The sequence below is a fragment of the Aplidium turbinatum genome, chromosome 10 (assembly GCF_918807975.1).
Source record: "Aplidium turbinatum chromosome 10, kaAplTurb1.1, whole genome shotgun sequence".
Classification (NCBI taxonomy): domain Eukaryota; kingdom Metazoa; phylum Chordata; class Ascidiacea; order Aplousobranchia; family Polyclinidae; genus Aplidium; species Aplidium turbinatum.
The window spans coordinates 7,274,855-7,294,192 of NC_137481.1; the positions used below are offsets into that span (position 1 = coordinate 7,274,855).

Sequence of the window (19,338 nt, forward strand, 5' to 3'; positions counted from 1 at the left end):
CCTATGCTGTGTTGTATGTATAGCCTATGCCATTTTGTATTTCTGCATCGCTTCTTGTATTCCTGTTTTATATTGTACTGTTAAATTTCGTGTGTGTATTGTTTTTTATTTTGTAATGTATACAATATATATTTGCGTTCAACTCCGACACCGTTCCATGTCAAATAAGCTATGACACCACACGGGTGTGGCAGACTTGATGACCAGTTCGGTCCTTCTGCCACTCCCATCATCGTCAGCAAACATTAAAACAACCTAGTTCACATTGTAATCTTGTATTGTTTTTTCCACATGTGCTGTTGATGCAAATAAAAGAACTTCTCTCTCTCTCTACTTAACCAGGACCTCATAGAGGGAGCAGCTTGGAGTATTAGTTCCGGGCATAGGTGGTCAAGGCCCGGGGATTTGCCTGGCTTTAGGTGCTGGAGGGCGGAGGCAAATTCTTCTGGGGTAAACTCACCAGAGATGTTGCCCTCGACAGGTGTTGGGACCTTCCAGAGGTCCGTCATTTCCTTGAGGACGGACTTGTCTGATTCACGGTCTCTCGTTCTGTGCACTCCATTTTTCACAAGTTGTGAGGCGATGGCATTTGCTGAAATGGGGCATTGGCGACGAGAGGCACGTGATCTGCCAGTGAGGTTGTTGAGTGTACTCCAAGCTGTGCGGCTGGAGTGCGTGAAGTCGATTGAGTCTATGGCTTCTGTCCAGCGCTTCTTCCTCTTTGAATCCAATCTTGCCAGCAGGGCTGTTGCTGAGTTGGTGGTGGCGGTACCCTGGGGGGAACGGAGGAAGTCGCGGTAAAGCCTGTCGCACTCCACATCTCAGCAAGGTATGTAGTTTTTCCGTCGACCTCGCGGGATGGAGTCTTTTGCCGCAGATATGATTGCATCACAGAAGTCCTGGTAGGCTTCATCCACTTTGATGGTGTGTGGGGATGGGAGGTACTGCGTAGCTTCGTTTGTGAGGAAGCTGTAGTATTCCCAATCGGCCTTTCTGAAGTTCCATCGCTTGACAGGCTTGCTCGGAATAGGTGTGGCAAGCAAGGGGGCCGTGATTAGCGAGGGTCGGTGTTGAGACCTTGGGAACTTCTCTAACACACGTCTGTCCGGCTGGCGATCATCGGGGTCATCACTTGCGAAAGCCAGGTCTGGGTTCGTGCCAGTGTTCCAACGACCGGAGTGGAAGCTCGGTGCGCCCTTAGGATCGTATAAGAGGGCGAGGTTGTTGTTGGTTGCCCAAGCGGCCAGACTATCTCCGTCGTTGTTGATGGAGTTGTACCCCCAGTCAGTGTGGTGGCAGTTAAAATCGCCAGCGTAGAGGCTGGGGTGGGGGAACACTGGGATGGCTGTTGATGTTATCCGCGAAGGTGGGGGCTTGTAGACATTGACGATGTTGTAGCCTGCTACATCTACACAAAGCCACTCGATCTCCGATTGAGCTTGGGATTGGTCAACCAAGGACCAGCTCAGCCGGTCATGGACAAACGTGGCGAGGCCGTGTTTCCTGCTGCAGGTTGCGCCTGCGAGTGTGAAGTTGGTTATTACCAACTTATCCACAGATGTACAGTGAGTCTCCTGGAGGAAGATGATGAGGGCTTGATGCTTGGTGGCCAGGTGCTCGATGATGTTGAGCTTGCTGGCAGTGATGCCCTCGGTGTTCAGCTGCAGTACGGTGGGTCGTCGGTACTTTTCGACAGTGCGAGCACTGCCGTGCCCTGAAAAGGGCATTTTCCTACCCACCCTGCGCTGAACAGTCTCATTAGCTCTTGTTTGACAAGCTTCGTTTCGCATACGTATTTTGTATAATTTTGTATGTTACTGACGGGGGGGACCACGTGAAGGTGCTTGTCTTCCTCCCAAGTCTCCCAAGTCTTCCTCCCATATATTAACTACCATACTAGCATAAGCATGTATATTGTATAATTATATATACGATTATACGTGTCACTATTTGTAGCTTTCTGAGGCTTCTGTGTAATGATTTAAAATGGTGCTGAAAGCACACACAGGTTTTTTTAACCGCTTTACTACATATTTTCTGGACCTGGGTTTTTTTTGCCTCATCTGGGTTTTTTTTAGCACACAATCTAAGTTTATTGGAAATTTGTCGCTGGCATCCCTGCTTGTCACTGTCAGATCCAAGCAAGAGAAGAGGTCGCCATGGATCCAAGAGAGTGGTGGAGAAACATACATGGATATAAGCTATTGAGCCTCTTTAGTCTTACAAAAGTACTGTAGAATAACAAGACTAACCACACCCCACAATCACCTTCCCTCTGTAGAAAATAGGTTTAATTTTCACCGAGGTAGTGAATAGATACCTGTAGATGTTTATTAGCTAGTGAAGGTACGGTAGTTTTACCACTCAACAATTATATCAGACTTCGAAATTTTCAGGAATAGGCTATCAATCCATTCTACCAGTTGCTAGAGCAAATAAATCGTTTCTTGAAAAGTAATTTAAGATGAGCTGTTACTATTATTACAGAGTCATTCCATTATAATTCAACAAATGGTGAACACCACCATCTCTTAGATTTTCTTCATTTTTACATATTTGGTACATATTTTAGAATAGTATTCATATCTGTTGGAATTTTTTTGATACCTCGTGTCGTTTTCAAGTTATTGCAATTTAAAATTTGACATTTTTGCCACTAGTGGCGCTATTGTGCGTGGGAATATTTTGGGAAAATGCTCTAAAGTCACCATTTCTTGTCCAATTATGATGAACATAGTGTCTATTCCCATGTTCTCATGGGTGAGAAATTCAATTATGCTATTAAAATATCAAAAAAATAATTGCTTGATATGAAAATCCTCATGTTATTTTTTAAAAGTTCTTCAAACTTTAAGCCCCCCCCCACTCCCCCATGAGTGCATAAATTTTTTTCTGATTGGCTCCATTTTGTAAAGTGATTGTTTGTTTACCAAGAAATGAAAAATCTTTCACTGAACTTTTCTCTAAGTGCTTTTATCACATTAACTGTTAGCATACCCATTGCAAGCTAATAATTATATTTAAAGTGCTCCTGACAGGTTGGATCCAATTATAGTAACTTTTTAAAGCATTTCCTAGCGCAGAATTACACTTAGCGAACTTTTTAATCTTAACCTCGTAGCTCGACTGGTTAGGGCGTAATTTATATCAAACGACTGTTCCGCAGCGCCACCACACTCGAAACTCCATATTTCACTGCTCTGGGACGACTTTAGTGGTATTACATCATCCTAAGTGGACGTCGTTAGCAACGGATGAAACAAACGCTTCCTAGATGTAATTGGTGGATCACAGTTTGGTCGGAGTTCGTACAAGTGGTTGCTTTTTTCGAAGATTTATTGTTTTTTGCAGTTTAATAAAACTGTACTGGATACGTTCCTACAAAACCTAAAATATACTTTAAGTGAAAAATGAAGAAATCGTACGAATCATCATTCATATTTAATTCAACATCACTACTCAAAAATAAATAAAAGTTCTCTCTCTCTCTCATAATGTGCCTTCAGTTGGCCATTGAAATCCTGTGTAACGGCCATCTGGATCTGGAAAATTGTTTCGGATTCGCCAAACGATGCATGACGGCATCACAATCCGATTGTTGCTTCCGAGAGCATCACCTTGTAGTATACACTCCAACACATGCCTGTAGGCATTTTTACTTTAGTGGTATTAACAAAATCATCTTCAGTGAAGTGAACATATACGACTAGTTTTGTATGGCCCATCCCACTTTCGAACACTTGAAGAAAACTTTGACTATTTTCATCTCAGCACCTTGTTTTGTGGGAAAGTGGGAAAAGAAAGCACACGGTCTTTGTCACTGACAATGTCACATAAACAGCAATTTGTAGGCATTGCCTCAACCATAAATTAAAGGTGCTGTTTGTGAGATACTGTTGTTACACTACAAATGGCTATAGCCAGATTAGGACAAATAAAAAAGTATGAAAATTGTAGCCCTATAAAACTGCAATTTCAATTGAATTGAGATGCTGTTTGATAAAAGTAAACTCAACCTATTTGATCGAAACCTGATAGTAATAATAAGTTCGCTTTTTCATTTCGGTAATTCTTAATTTGCACATGCTTTAGACCAACAGAGCCCCACACATTCACGTTTTGCAGTAGCCGTAACATACTTTACCAAGTCATCACAGAGAAAGAATGCATCCTTCCCGCTTACTGTGACGTCACAGCGATGTTGCCGTTTTTATTTTCGCAATTGAATGAGTGCCAGATTCGCCGATGTCAACGAAAGTTTGCAAGCGTGTAACTTAGTTGCCTGTTGATATTTTTTACGATTTGCTGGTCAGGGAAGTTTGTTAGTGTCATCCAGGGATATCTATAACTACGGGAATGTAGTTATGTAGTTATAGATATCCCTGGTGTCATCTTTTTGGTATCTTAGGTAAATTTAGCGAATTTATTTTCCTGTCAGAGGCACTTTAAGCTATTGTGAAGTTAGGGATAACAATTATGACTTCAGAGCTATTATGACTTCACAAAGACATAAAAATGATGTGGTTAACCTTAATTTAAAATAAGTAATATCACACCACATCAGAAAAATCAATTTATTAAAATATAGAGCTTTTGCTACACAAGTGTGGCTTCTTCAGTATAATCATATTCAAATAGAATTATATTTGAATATTTTCAATCTTATTCAAATAGAATTATATTTTCAATTTTATTCAAATAGAATTATATTTAAATATTTTTAATAGTTTCTATTTGAATAAGATTATACTGAAGAAAGTTGCGCAAAAGAAGAAAAAAAAAAAGTAGTGTTAAATAACATTCAATTCTTGCAATGTTTGATTAAAATTTAAACTAACATATGTTTGTTCAATCCATGATGCAAGTGTAGTACGGTATTAAGATTTGATGAATGGAGCAGTATCACATACTAGGAAGAATTGGTGAAGGTGCACATGGAATTGTTTTTAAAGCTAAACATATAGAGGTAATCATTGTTTTTACTTTTTAAAGCTTAGATGAAATGAAATGGTATGATCAAGTACGGTAATGACGGCAACTTGCAATATTATTTGTTTTGTTTATTAGCAAAAAATCAAATTAAAAAGACTTTGTTTTACGATATTCACAACTTATTACCGTGCTTGCTTTTGTCTGCATACAGCTTTATGATTTTTTACATTAAAACTGAAACATTATATTTCTATTATTTGTACAGAAACCATGCCGAAATAATCTTGATTGATTACACGTTTATTATTTTTTTCTGCAGAGTGGAGAAGTTGTTGCATTAAAAAAAGTTCCTTTACGAAAGATTGAAGATGGAATTCCTAATCAAGCACTCAGGGAAATAAAAGCCTTGCAAGAAATTGGTGGAGACAGCGAAGATGCCCAAAATGTAAGTCGTTTATTCATTGTGCAAAATGGCAATAACTTATCAATTGTGTACAGCCTATCATATTTATAATAACATTTCCAATAAAAAGTTGCTTTTTATCTAAAATAGTCTGCATTAGTTTTCTTTAGGATGTAGCCTAAGTGATTGCAAAAAAAATATTGCAGATACTACAATTTATGTGATTTAAAAAACAACACACTATTTTTCATCTTAGCAATTTTCAATTTTTTTCAGGTTGTGAAACTTTATGATGTGTTTCCCCATGGTACTGGATTTGTTCTTGTATTTGAGTATATGCTTTCTGATCTGTCTGAAGTTATTCGGAATTCAGAGCGTCCTTTAACTGAAGGACAAATAAAAAGCTACATGATGATGTTGTTGAAAGGTGTAGCTTTCTGTCACCAGAACAACATAATGCACAGAGTAAGTAACTTATGCATTTTGTCAATTTAAGAAAGTTTTAATACTGAAGTTTAACTTAAATTAGATAGTTTTAAATAAATTAAGAACAACCTTTGGAGGTTGTATTCAAGAATCAAGACAATTTTATTTGAGAAAGATTGTTTGTTCTGCCTAGGTTTCTCCAAATGAATTTGCATAGGATCGAGTTTATCTTACTATGAACAATGAAATACTTTGAGTGTACTTTTTAGTACATGATTTTATTACCTGAAAAGGTTTGTTTAGACTTGACAATCGGTGTTTACATGGACAAATAATTCAATTTTTACACAGTATGTATGTCATGTGATTAGGGATGCCCAAAGTAGAATTTCGAATCCTTGAGATTCGAATCCATCTAGATTCGAATCTAAAAACCGCTTTTTTATCGGGTAATTGGATTCGGAAATAATACGGAGAAAAGAAAAAATTATAAAAAAAAAAAAAATTTGAAAAAATACGTCTGCAAGTCTTGCAACAAAGCAGACTTCCCACTTTTGCACAATTTAGCTGCAAAATACGTGGCCATTCCAACAACATCAGCTTCTTTGGTGCGATCGTTTTCAAGCTCTGGGCTGACTGTTGGAAAACTCAAAACAAGGCTGACAGGGCAGCATCAGGAGGAGATAAACGTTCTACATTGCAATTCATCACTGTTGTGAACGATTGAGAACTTGTTAAAATGATACCTTTGCAAAGTTTTTTTTTCATGCCGTTATGTGTATTTTCTCAATAAAAAGAAAAGGCTAAAATTTACGCCGAGGATTCTAGAATAGGATTCGAAATTCTAGATCCGAAAATAAATTCTAGAATAATTCTAGAATAGGCAATTATTCTACTTTGGGCATCCCTACATGTGATGCTTGATTTTTGTATTTTAAGTCATTGCTTTCATTTCACAACCAACAGGATTTGAAACCAGCAAATTTGTTGATTAGTTCAACTGGTCACTTGAAAATTGCCGACTTTGGCCTTGCTCGGGTGTTTGACAATGATTCAGAACGATTGTACAGCCACCAAGTCGCTACAAGGTACCGGTATTGCAGATATGGTTCATGGTTAAAAATAACAAGACAGTTACTTGACCTTTGGTTATGTCCGAATTGTCATTTCTTGGAAAATGACCCATCCTGCAACTGGTTGACTACAATGTAGATACGTAGATGTAGAACGGAAAATGTCGCTTTTATCCCTTTCATTATCTTGCATTGTATTGGTATTGACACAATTTGCTTTAAAACCTTTCCAGGTTAGAAATTTCCAGACTATCAACGCAACAGTTTAATCTATTTAAATGACATGATATATAGCTGAACTGTCACTAAGCTGAACTGTCACAAAGTTTATCTTCTGCTAGTGACCTGACTTTTTAGTAGCAGTGTTGTTGAGAGAAAAAACTGCACCTAGTGTTTTGGCAGCAGTTGAATTTATTTTGTGTCACAACAGGTGGTACCGCTCTCCTGAACTTTTGTACGGAGCCCGTCGGTACGATGAAGGTGTTGATCTATGGGCGGCCGGATGCATATTTGGAGAAATGCTCAATAATTCTCCTTTGTTTCCCGTACGTGTTTCGTCTATGCCTATATTGTTGTCTAGATTGGCAGCAATATTATCATTATCAGGAAACTTGATAAATGTAGCGGAAAGTAATTTGTGCTATATCTTTAAAAGGTTTTCCTCGTATGGAAGCTGTAATCGTCAAGCAAAGATTACATACTCAGTTCACATCAACAGTAAATGCGTGTCACTGATGTTCAACCCTTTTTTGAAACACTTTTTCAATTTTGTTTTTCTTCTCAAACATGTATCCGTTGCATGCTGAAAGAATGCATCGCGCATTAGAACTAAGCTTTTTGCAAGTGGAGTGCTATGTACAAATCTAATTAAGGTGTAATTTGTGCGCAGATGGTCCGTTTTATTCTTGCCACACGCTGTACACAGTTAAGTGGACGTCAATGATGCATACAATGGACGTTTGGTTCATAAGAGTCACGTCGCTTGGTTGAACTCATAGTGAAAGTATTTGGCATAGGATCGCATGTTTTCAGTATGAGTTCAATCAAGCGAAGTAACTTTTATTAATTAACTATTGCCATGGGAGCGGTTTTTCATAAGCTCGTGTGATTTACTTTGCCAGGGTGAGAACGATATTGAGCAGCTGTGCTGTGTCCTTCGTGTGCTGGGAACTCCAAACGAGACTTTATGGCCGGGAATGTCGCTTCTTCCGGATTACAACAAAATCACTTTTCCGGAAAACCCTCCCATTCCGCTGGAAAAGATCGTCCCCGACGCCTCGAAGGATGCCGTTGACTTGCTTAAACGATTCTTAGTCTATGCTTCCAAAAAGGTGAGGCAGCCCAACTTGCAAAACAAATGATGAAACATAATATCTTGGTTTAGTTTTGGTTATTTTGTCGATTCAGTATACCGGAATTCAACTTAATTTAGAATGTCTAGTTTTATATTCGGAAATGTAACTGGAAGATCCGGCACTTTAGATAGTTTTACCGTGTAGTTTTGTGTAAGTAAAATGTTTTGAACTTGGGCTTAGGCTGTTGAATTTACTTTCCAATGATAAAGAGATTTCATTTATTCCAACAGAGAATTGCAGCAGCGGAGGCTCTCCTGCACGCCTATTTCTTTACAGAGCCATTGCCAGCCCATCATTCCGAGCTTCCAATTCCACAACGAGCACGTAGACAATCACGTCATCGCTCGAACTTTAAAGAATACGACATCGAAGTGCCACTAGAGCAAAGCTGCATCGACCCAAAGTTAATTGCGGAATTTGCAAATTTTTAACGGAAGATAGAACGTCAAAGTTTTCTTTTTCATTTTGATACTTTACATTCTACTTTCTCACCAGAATCCCTTATTTTTGTTGTTGTACAAGTTAAGAGAATATCTGAGCTGACTGACAATAAGCTTGTAGTAACAATAACGTGAAGCAAGACTTTTGGTGCAGTCACATATATTCATTTGTCCAATCAAATCGATTCTATTGCCATTAAAATTAGATCGACAGGAAAGCATGGATGAGGATCTCCGTGTCCACTTTCAAGCATGTCTTTAATTTCTCACTCAGGTCATTGCACAGCAGTGAGAACCTTCTCATCCCCCGAAACTCAATAGCGGAGATTTCAGTGGCAAAGGACTTACTGTCCTTATCGATATCAGAATGGTGTCGAACTAAGCTTGTTTTGTTTGGCTTTCTTGATTTGCCTGTCCAGCCAATGCATAGGAAAGTTCCTTGCGATTTAGGAAAACTGTCATACTGCTTGTATATCAGTATGTTGCAGTGCTCTCGAACGGTGTCTGTTTGAAACGTTAGGCAAAATAACCTTTGTTTTCAGCTGTAGATTTTCTTGGTTTGCCTGCCCAGCCGATGCATGCAAGCGCGTTGCTGTTCAACATTAGGAGAACTGTGGTGCTGCTTGCCAGATGCATGACGTTTATCCTTAATGAAACCGGCCTTTTTGGGCTGAGCTGCAGAGAAACATTACAATCACTGTGATTACTGTGTGTCTGAAAATAATTTTTATTCTAGTTTGTTCAAGTACATCATCTAAATTGTTTTTATTACTGATGTTTTTTCATGTTTGTGGCGAAGTGTATATTCATACCTTGTGGCGTTTTTACGGAGATGGCCGCAGACCATGTCATCCACCACTGCCTTACCCACCGGCCTCCACACGGTGCGCATGGTCTGAGGGTCCTGGACGACGAGACTGCTGAGTGGCTGAAGATATCCTGCCCTCCAAACTAGCCTGGAAAGATCGCTCATACGCCATCATCATCACTGAGATGACATGAGTTTTTCAAATTTTATTACATACAAGATAATAGCTAGGCTTAGTGCAATCTTACAGTAGCCTAACATGTTCAAACGCATTGACCTGGCATAACAAATGAACTAATGTAGAAACAATTACAAGTATCATGCAATTGCGTTATTTTCATTCATTGTTTTCTCGGTAGCTGATTTTTAAGTAGTCTAAACTTTCGTCTGCTTTGATCTTTGGATTGAATTATGTCGCGTTTTAACTGTTGTGGTGTGTTATACAGTCACTGTTAACTTTTTTTTCTGTTTGTGCATCGATTTTCAGATCAGTGGCCTATTTGTTTTGCAACTATAAATGTAAAAAAGGAACAGTTTTTGGCCTAAATAACAGTTGTGCCCTGTATTTTCTTCCTGTCTGTTTCTTTGTGTGTTGCCCTATCACAGTATAGAAGCATTATTTACGTTTTTGAGTCTTATTTGAACGAACGAAAAGACAACGATGCGACGTTTTCGGGGAAAGGCAGAATGCGTAAACACGTTACTGTCCGAAACAGAAATATTTCATTATTTTCGAGAAATCATTTTGACGCAAGTTTCTTCGTTAAGCGCGTTAACAGACAATTAAAGTGCCCCTGACAGGTTGGATCCAAGTATAGTAACTTTTTAAAGCATTTCCTAGCGCAGAATTACACTTAGCGAACTTTTTAATCTTAACCTCGTAGCTCGACTGGTTAGGGCGTAATTTAATCAAACGACTGCTCCGCAGCACCACCACAGGCGAAACTCCATACTTCACTGCTCTGGGACGACTTTGGTGGTATTACGTCATCCTAAGTGGACGTCGTTAGCAACGGATAAAACAAACGCTTCTTAGATCATTAGATGTAATTGATGGATCACAGTTTGGTCGGAGTTGGTACAAGCGGTTGCTTTTTTCGAAGATTTATTGTTTTTTGCAGTTTAATAAAACTGTGCTGGATACGTTCCTACAAAACCTAAAATATACTTGAAGTGAAAAATGAAGAAATCGTACGAATCGTCATTCATATTTAATTCATCATCACTACGCAAAAAAAAAAAAAGTTCTCACTCTCTCTCTCATAATGTGCCTTCAGCTTCAGTTGGCCATTGAAATCCTGTGTAACGGCCATCTGGATCTGGAAAATTGTTTCGGATTCGCCAAACAATGCATGACGGCATCACAATCCGATTGTTGCTTCCGAGAGCATCACCTTGTAGTATACACTCCAACACATGCCTGTAGTCATTTTTACTTGAGTGGTATTAACAAAATCATCTTCAGTGAATTGAAGAGAACATATACGACTAGTTTTGTATGGCCCATCCCACTTTCGAACACTTGAAGAAAACTTTGACCATTTTCTTCTCAGTACCTTGTTTTGTGGGAAAAGAAAGCACACGGCCTTTGTCACTGTCACATAAACAGCAATTTGTAGGCATTGCCTCAACCATAAATTAAAGGTACTGTTTGTGAGATACTGTTGTTACACTGCAAATGGCTATAGCCAGATTAGGACAAATAAAAAAGTATGAAAATTGTAGCCCTATGAAATTTCAATTGAATTGAAATGATGCTGTTTGATAAAAATAAACTCAACCTATTTGATCGAAACCTGATAGTAATAATAAGTTCACTTTTTCATTTCGGTAATTCTTAATTTGCACATGCTTTAGACCAACAGAGCCCCACACATTCACGTTTTGCAGTAGCCGTACCATACTTTACCAAGTCATCACAGAGAAAGAATGTATCCTTCCCGCTTACTGTGACGTCACAGCGATGTTGCCGTTTTTATTTTCGCAATTAAATGAGTGCCAGATTCGCCGATGTCAACGAAAGTTTGCAAGCGTGTAACTTAGTAGCCTGTTGATATTTTTTACGATTTGCTGGTCAGGGAAGTTTGTTAGTGTCATCTTTTTGGTATCTTAGGTAAATTTAGCGAATTTATTTACCTGTCAGAGGCACTTTAAGCTCAGATTCTTACCGAAGAATTTAATTGAATCATTCATAGGCGTACGACCTGGGTGCAAGGGAGCAATTTAAAAACGTCGCAATTTTTAGCAACAACCTGCAATTATTTGGTCAAAGGTTTCAAAATAAACGCGTAAAGTAGACTTACTCATGTTGATAGTTTTGTATTGCAACAAAACATAAAATTTGGGAGCAAGTCTTTTAGGCGCTGACAGTTAGGCGCTGGTCTAATAGGCGCGCACACTGTGGCGTCTGGATATTTAGGTGCGGAGCACTGTGGCGCCCGGTCATTTAGGTGCTTATCCTAGTAAAGTATGTAGATTGTATCAGCATGGCAGCTTGCCAGAAAATTATATCATGGCTTCAGTGAGTGAAGCTGCTTAAACCGGCAATGCTTTTCACACAAAAGGTTCTCGATCAAAAAGACTGTAGGCTAAATTAGGTAAACTTTTTGCTTAAAATTTTCCAAATTTTTTCCATAATCATTCTGCTGTACCTCCTAAAGCATTGCGCGCAGAAACGAAGTAAAATTTTTCTCATGTGCAGAATTGTTTTGGCATTCGATTAAACTACATATATTTTCAAATTATTTTATCATGCTTGGGTAGTAAAGATTATAATGAAGTACACTTTTCTGCCAATTTTTAATTTTTTTAGAAATTAGAAAAAACACCGTATGGAAAGTTGCTAGTTGTACATTGAATGTTTTAAATTTTATTGCAAAGCTTTGCATTTTCGGATAGCTGAAGATGTATGCTTTCATTTGATGTCAAGATTGTGCGTCTACGTCGATCACATGAGATATTTTTACGGCGTAAATACAACAGATTTGTGTGAAAAATGTCTGGTTATTTAGATTAAACGTCTTGACCTCGGTGGTTGCGAAAGAGTTAAGTCAAATAATAACTACACTAAACATCAGTAAAAAAAATCGTACCTTAGCCTATATTGAAGCGGGTGGTTAAAATTTTGGTGTGCAGTGCCTCACTTTGCAAGTAGCCTAGGCTACAGCAAAGAACCCACAGCAAGCTCTTTTGTTTGAGAAGGTAGGCTACACGAGGTGGAAGGATGAAGATTTTTATTAAACAATTAATAAATACGGAAAATGCGCAATCAAACACTGCAATGTATACATGAAGCCATTAGCAGCAATTTTTTCACGATTACGTGAAGTTGAAATAGTCGAAGCTGCCATATCAATCTTTGCTTTATGATGTGGCAAACTTTTCAGTGCAAATGAAGTGCTCAAATCCAACATCGGCTTGTATGCAGGGCAATTAGACCAGTAGACCACCTGATCTCCACAGGACACGTACTTCTGGAGTAGAAGTTGCTGGTTTAAAGACGCAGCTTTGTGCAATCTGTTACCTTTGATAATTACTTCTACTTGAGACGGATAGATCGTGTGGAGTTGAGGTGCGTGAAAACGCTCTACTACTCTTGATATTAGCACATTTCTACAGGACATTTGCAATGCATCCTGAACACAAGTTGCAGCCAGATGGAACTTTACTTAATCTGTTATCTTTCGCAATTACTTTTGTTCGGGATGGATTGGCCATGTGACGAGAACGCGTAAGACGCTCTACCTCTGTTCACATGAATACATTTCTACAGGGAATATAGGCTACACCTTGGCTACAAGTTGCAAGCATAATGGTGGGACTTCGCTTGTTATTAAACCTAGTCGGGGTTTTGACGGAAAACTAAATTACTCTTCACTTAAGCCTAGCCATGACATATTTTTCTCTTCAATATAACAATTTGTGTGAAAATCATTCCCGGTTTAAGCAGCCTTACCCATATATTTTTTCTGTTGAATATAACATTTTGTGTGAAAAAGCATTGGCGGTTTAAGCAACTTCACTCACTGAAGCCATGACCAACAACGCACACGCATTAACAAAACAATATATTTTCCTGTTCAATATAATATTTTGTGTGAAAAGCATTGCCCTACGCCCCTACCTGCTAAGCTGATACAATCTACAGACTTTACTAGAAATAGCACCTAAATGAACGGGCGCCACAGTGCTCCGCACCTAAATATCCAGACGCCACAGTGTGCGCGCCTATTAGACCAGCGCCTAACTGTCAGCGCCTAAAAGACGTGGACCCTAAAATTTTATCTACTGTCTTATATGTTTAATAATGTTACAACTCTGCCATGCTTTAGGAAGCCAAAAATATCAAATTATTTCAACCTGGTCAATCCGTACATGAAACTGCTCTAAGTAACATAGTAGGCTACGAATACTGAAAAGTTTGGGTGTTCATCAGGACAATTATCGTTTCTAGCACTAGTTGCAACGTTCATCTGGTGAAATTAAAAGTAAAAACAGGATGGTTTATTGCTTCACTGACGTTTCGCGCACCATGACAATGCGCATCCTCAGAGCGAATAACATACAAAATAAAATTTCACAAGGTTATATACTGCAGTGCGATTGAAGGCAAGAAAACCGCTCACACTTTTGGCCCATTTTTTTAAAAAATATTGTGTGTTTTATTTTTTCTTGCCTTCAATCGCACTGCAGTATATAACCTTGTAAAATTTTATTTTTGTATGTTATTCGCTCTGAGGATGCGCATTGTCATGGTGCGCGAAACGTCAGTGAAGCAATAAACCATTCTGTTTGTTGTTGTTTTTACTTTCAATTTCATCAGATAAACGTTGCAACTAGTGCTAGAAACGATAACATGGTAGGCTACGGTTGCCCATGTTATTGAATACATAACTACATAATTGCTGTGCAAACGCGACAGATGGGCATCTGCTACTTTGAAAGTAAAGCGCTATCGTTACCGCTACAATGTGCCAAAAGAATGGCACTCCCGCTGCCAGTCGATGAAAAGTGTCACTGACTCAACTCGGCGCAAAAGGAGCGGGCGCTACTTTTGTCTTGATCTGGCACTGTGAAGCTCTATTCAAGATTTAACATACTGTATTTAAGTTTAGTAGGCTACAACATTTACAGAAAGAAAAAATACATTGAAATAAATTTCGAACGTTTTCGACATCACATGATGTCCTCTTCAAGAATAATATACAGTAATTTTACCTATAGGCTATCTAAACAAAATAGCCTACAATGGTTAAATATTAATTTAATCAACAGGAAAAAAACTGCACAGTGGTTCTGACTAGCTCAACAATAAAGACGAGAATCTCAAAGGTCACTGCATTATACGACGTTACACAGATCATGCGATGTGGTAGGCCTATGACTGTACAGATAGGCAAAGTGCGAAAAACTAATTTAGGCTACAATACACCGAGCAAAAAAGACGAGCCGCAAGCATACAATTGTCTGTTTAATGCAAACCGAAAACCGGATTATTTCAGTTTAAGAACGTTATCAAACGGCAACTTTTACTCGAGTTAATATACAGTAGTTAGCCTCACACTGCAGTAGCAAGGTTCTGCCGATGTTTTAGCATCCTAAACCTCACGCAAAATTTAGCACTTCATTTGATAAAAATGAATTTACCCAAAAGCAAAGAAAACTTTTTGCAGTTCTGCCAATTTTTAAATTTTGCTATCTCCAGTTGTCCATACCGTAAGAAAAATCAATAAAGCGAGTTGTCCCGGTATTCCACTGTCCCTAGTTTCATCGCAAAATATGCCTTCCATTTCATCTTTCATTCCACTCCATCCCACCCCATTCCCTGCTTGCAGCGTACCTCAGTTGGAGGCCGCGACATCTTGAAAAAATCATAGGCTATGTCATAACCAAAATGATGATACAAAAGCAAATTTGTGAAAATTTCCCAGAAAGACAATATCTTACGGTACCTAATTTTAAAAATATGTGGCTACAATGAAGCCAATTGAGTTTCAATTGCTGAGCTCTAATAAAGTCATTACAGTACAGTCGTTATTAAGTCATCACTCTTCAGCCATGGTAGAGGTAGAGCGCGCTTAGCATGCGCTATAGATATCGGTGATTGATACCCGGCGCCTCCAGTGATCTTTTTGTGCAACTTTTTTTATAAAACGGTTTGTTCATAATAAAGTTTGTGCGTTTGAAAGAAATGTTCAAGAGAAATGTGCAGTCAGGTTGAATAACTTTATTATAAAAAAAAAAGTGAAATTTGCATAAAATTAACTGGAGGAGCCGGGCATCGATCCCGGTACCTCGCGCATGCTAAGCGCGCGCTCTACCATCTGAGCTACACCCCCTTGCGTTTCATCACTGTTTCGTAATTTCTATTTTTTCGCGTGGATTCATTCTACCTCACATTTACGTTATTTGCATTTGCACAATCTGTAGCTTACGATGCAATACTGTACGAAAGAAAAGCAAAAGAGAACGCAAACAAAACGAAGAGAGTAAAATTTTGCAATCAACTTTCAAAAAGCGCGGGAAAACTAAACCCTTGAAGGACTGACTTCAGCAGCAAAAATAATACCAAGATTACTATTGCGATAATGACACAATAAGTGAATAGGCAATGTGATTGTGATGTAACAATACAAGTTTCTCGCACACAATTAAATGGCGTGACAGTAGTGTTAAAAAGTCGTGTAAAGTTTGATGGACGTTTTCAGATTTTTAGATCGATATTTATCTTTATAAATCTGTAGAAAAAATATATAGGCCTACTCAGTGGCGTAACCAGGCGCGGATTTATGGGGGGGGGCCGGGCCCCCCCCCCCCCGAAATTTTGTAAAAAATTGTATGTTTTCGCATCAAATGGTTTGATATGCTTCTAAACAGCTGATATTAGTCCCTCGGCATCACAATTAATGAAAATGGTTGTTTTAATGTCTATTTTCTAGCATATCGTATATGTCGTAGTATCATTGTTCATATCTGTTTAGCTTTTTCTTTCTTTTTAATTGATTTTCAAATTTTCTGGCCCCCTCTTAAAAAACTCTTAGATTCGCGCCTGGGCGTAACTACCCATTGGATCTTGTGGATAAATCCAGGGGCGGCACGTTGCTAGAGGGCGGAAAAATGTGATAACGCTTTAAAGTTTAAACGAACAAAGACAGTCACATTAATTTATCCTCGAAGAGACTCAGACTTAAACGACCTAAGTTAACACTGATCTAAGTGAAGCCAAAAAATTAAACAAAAATTAAACATGCCTATAAACTAATTTGCAACTTTTTTAGATTGTGCCTCACCATGTCGTATTTGTGACGGTTTAATGATATTCATGCTGTTGAAGTAATGATAGAATGTCAGTTGTAACTTGTAAGCTATAGCATTGCTCAGTCAGTTTAGCTTTGGTACGGTAGTTAAGTTCAGATTAGTTTTAAGTTTATTTCACTTCTAAGTTTATTTAAGTTTATTTCACATCGAGTCAACTGTCACCTTTACTATCTGTCTGTGATAGATAGAGGGGATTCCTCCATCTTCATGTTTGAAGATGGGTTAGGTTAGTGAAAGGTTTAAAGTTTCAGGTCTGAAATAGATCACTTAATTATTCGGTCCAAGATTTTGCTGTCTTAACTTAGCAAATTTGCAATTATGGTTTTTGTTTTTAACTAATGTGCTGCCGATTCCAGAACAAGATTTAAATTGCAATTTTTTAAAGTTAATTTTTTCCTATGACGAGAGTAAAAGAAAGTGAAGATTTTTTAGAAAGAAAAAGAAAGCTGGAGAAGAGGAACTAAAAAGAATGAAGGAGTCATTTTAAAGTTCGTAAAAATTGCCTCTGCTAAAAAAACAGAAGAGATTAGCATAGTAAATCTTTACGGTACCTCAAATTGAGACGGAAGAAGAAGTGTAGGCTACCTCGAGCAAAACAATAACAAAGTGGTCATTGAAAGCCTGTGAATGATAACTGTCAGATAAAGATAAAACAGATGCTACGGTAGGCCTATCTATTATTCTCATAACGATGTGACTACTTGGCCAGAAACATTAACTCATAACATGAGAGTTGAGATAATCAAACTAGGGCCCGAAAGGTTTCAGAATAAAGAAGGGTCATTCAAGCCAGCGATTAGAGTAATTAAATGAGACAAAGAATCCTTCCGCTGTATGAGTAAGAAGTGGTTTTATTTTAAACTTTCAATAAAATTAAACAAAACTGCTTTAATACTTCTGTCGTGTGTAACTTTAATTAGCTTTTACGACGGTGTCAGGGGGGTAGGGGCGGCGTTTCGTGCAAAAATCCAAGGGCGACATATTGCGCTGCTACGCCACTGGGCCTACTGTAATTGTTAATCATTTCGAAGTTTAAAAATGCATCGCGGCCGGACCAAAAGTCCTGGCCTACTGAATTTAGTAAAGGTAAAAACAAATTAAACTGCACTGAGTGAGCTTACTCTACCGTAACTGCTGTTAATCTATTATTAATTATTATCAGTATTCAAAAGCATTACTTAAAAAATATTAGATTGTGGACTTGGGTGTTTTTACAATGAAGCATTTTTGCAGTAACGAAGTTCCATTGCCAATATAAACCTTAACTCGCTAACCTTTTTATTTCTTCATTTGGTGGAAAAAGCTCGTGTCAAGACGTTGGAGGTGCCGGGTATCGATCCCGGTACCTCGCGCATGCTAAGCGCGCGCTCTACCATCTGAGCTACACCCCCACTGCCGGTGACCTACAATGATTAAAGTATTTTCCCAACAATGTCTATGTGCTAATTGATGTAAGTAGAAAACTTGTTTTTTTGATTTGCTATTGTTTTATTTACAAATGCAATTATTAAACTGTCATATCAAGGCATCATGAAAATGTCAGCAGGTCAAGTAAAACTTTGTTAAAGTGCATGCTGCTAAACATTAAAAGTGGAGGTGCCGGGCATCGATCCCGGTACCTCGCGCATGCTAAGCGCGCGCTCTACCATCTGAGCTACACCCCCTTGAAATAAAGAAGACATTGGATAGTTTCATAAGCACTGTCAAGTTGTTTCTTTTGCCCACTCACCAATACAATAAAGTCAAACCACTTAATATTTAATTGAAGTAGGCCTATACTGTAGTCATAGCGATCTGAATACACAGGCCTTGCCACGACTGTAGAGGCACTAGATACCATGACGATGACACTGTACTTCAGTTTATTACAAATACCTTTATTGACACTAGGGTAGGATAATAATTAACTTATGGTTGAGTGAGCAATGCTTTTACATCAGAATAAGCTTAATGCATTATCTTGTTAACTTTTTTAGGGCATATAAAAACAATTCTATCCACTAAAACGTAGGCTAAATCCATTGCTTAAGAGCACTCGTGGCCAGTAGTTTATTAGGTTACTGAAATGGAATTGAGCGAGAAATGTTTGCAAAATTAGATAAAAAGTAGACAACAGATTTTTATTTTTCAATTTTAAAGAAGCACGTAGGCCTACCCAAGTAACTTTCTCCCTTCCTGATCCAATTAGTGCCCTATCGAGTGTCAGATCTACAACTTAGCAATCAAAAATATCATCATCATCATCATTATGTTCCTTCCTCGTATTAAGGGTTGGATACAATCAGGGCAGGATTAAGCTTACTGTATGCCTAAGGCTGTTTACTAGAGAAGGGCCTTATTTTGCAAACCAAGCTACAAAAAGTAATAAAAATACATAGCCTACATTAAAAATTGAAATTATTTACTGCAAAATAACATAAACATAACAAAAAAATGGCTAATGATGGCTCATAATTGGTTTTGGAAACAAACACAATTTTTATTGCCAAGTTTGAAGCTGATGGAAAAGATTTTGGAAAAAAAGAAATGGATAGTAGCTACCTATGGTAATATTTAATGCAAAATTTAACCATATTTGATTCAT

At 38.2% G+C, this 19,338-nt stretch overlaps 1 protein-coding gene and 3 non-coding genes across 4 annotated transcripts; 1 reads left to right on the forward strand and 3 right to left on the reverse strand.

Moving 5' to 3' along the window:
* Nucleotides 1-4,569: 4,569 nt before the first annotated feature.
* On the forward strand, nt 4,570-10,172 carry LOC145778060 (cyclin-dependent kinase 20-like). The gene is made up of 8 exons (XM_082589463.1): nt 4,570-4,966; nt 5,252-5,377; nt 5,612-5,800; nt 6,728-6,849; nt 7,265-7,379; nt 7,956-8,165; nt 8,420-8,592; nt 9,429-10,172. The coding sequence occupies exons 1-8, from the start codon at nt 4,892-4,894 to the stop codon at nt 9,526-9,528; spliced, it is 1,110 nt and encodes a 369-aa protein (XP_082445589.1). The 5' UTR covers nt 4,570-4,891; the 3' UTR covers nt 9,529-10,172.
* Nucleotides 10,173-15,702: 5,530 nt separating this feature from the next.
* Nucleotides 15,703-15,775, reverse strand: Trnaa-agc (transfer RNA alanine (anticodon AGC)). The gene has a single exon. It is a non-coding gene; the product is annotated as a tRNA-Ala (tRNA).
* Nucleotides 15,776-18,072: 2,297 nt separating this feature from the next.
* Nucleotides 18,073-18,145, reverse strand: Trnaa-agc (transfer RNA alanine (anticodon AGC)). Its single transcript has one exon. It is a non-coding gene; the product is annotated as a tRNA-Ala (tRNA).
* A 200-nt stretch (nt 18,146-18,345) lies between these two features.
* Nucleotides 18,346-18,418, reverse strand: Trnaa-agc (transfer RNA alanine (anticodon AGC)). The gene has a single exon. It is a non-coding gene; the product is annotated as a tRNA-Ala (tRNA).
* Nucleotides 18,419-19,338: the final 920 nt, after the last annotated feature.

Bases quoted from the DNA above. Each gene is read 5' to 3' on its own strand.
- LOC145778060 (XM_082589463.1), top strand. From the start codon at position 4,892: ATGGAGCAGTATCACATACTAGGAAGAATTGGTGAAGGTGCACATGGA. The intron at 6,850-7,264 runs GTACCGGTATTG...GTGTCACAACAG, and splicing joins AGCCACCAAGTCGCTACAAG to GTGGTACCGCTCTCCTGAAC. The intron at 8,593-9,428 runs GTTAATTGCGGA...TTTGTGGCGAAG, and splicing joins CAAAGCTGCATCGACCCAAA to TGTATATTCATACCTTGTGG.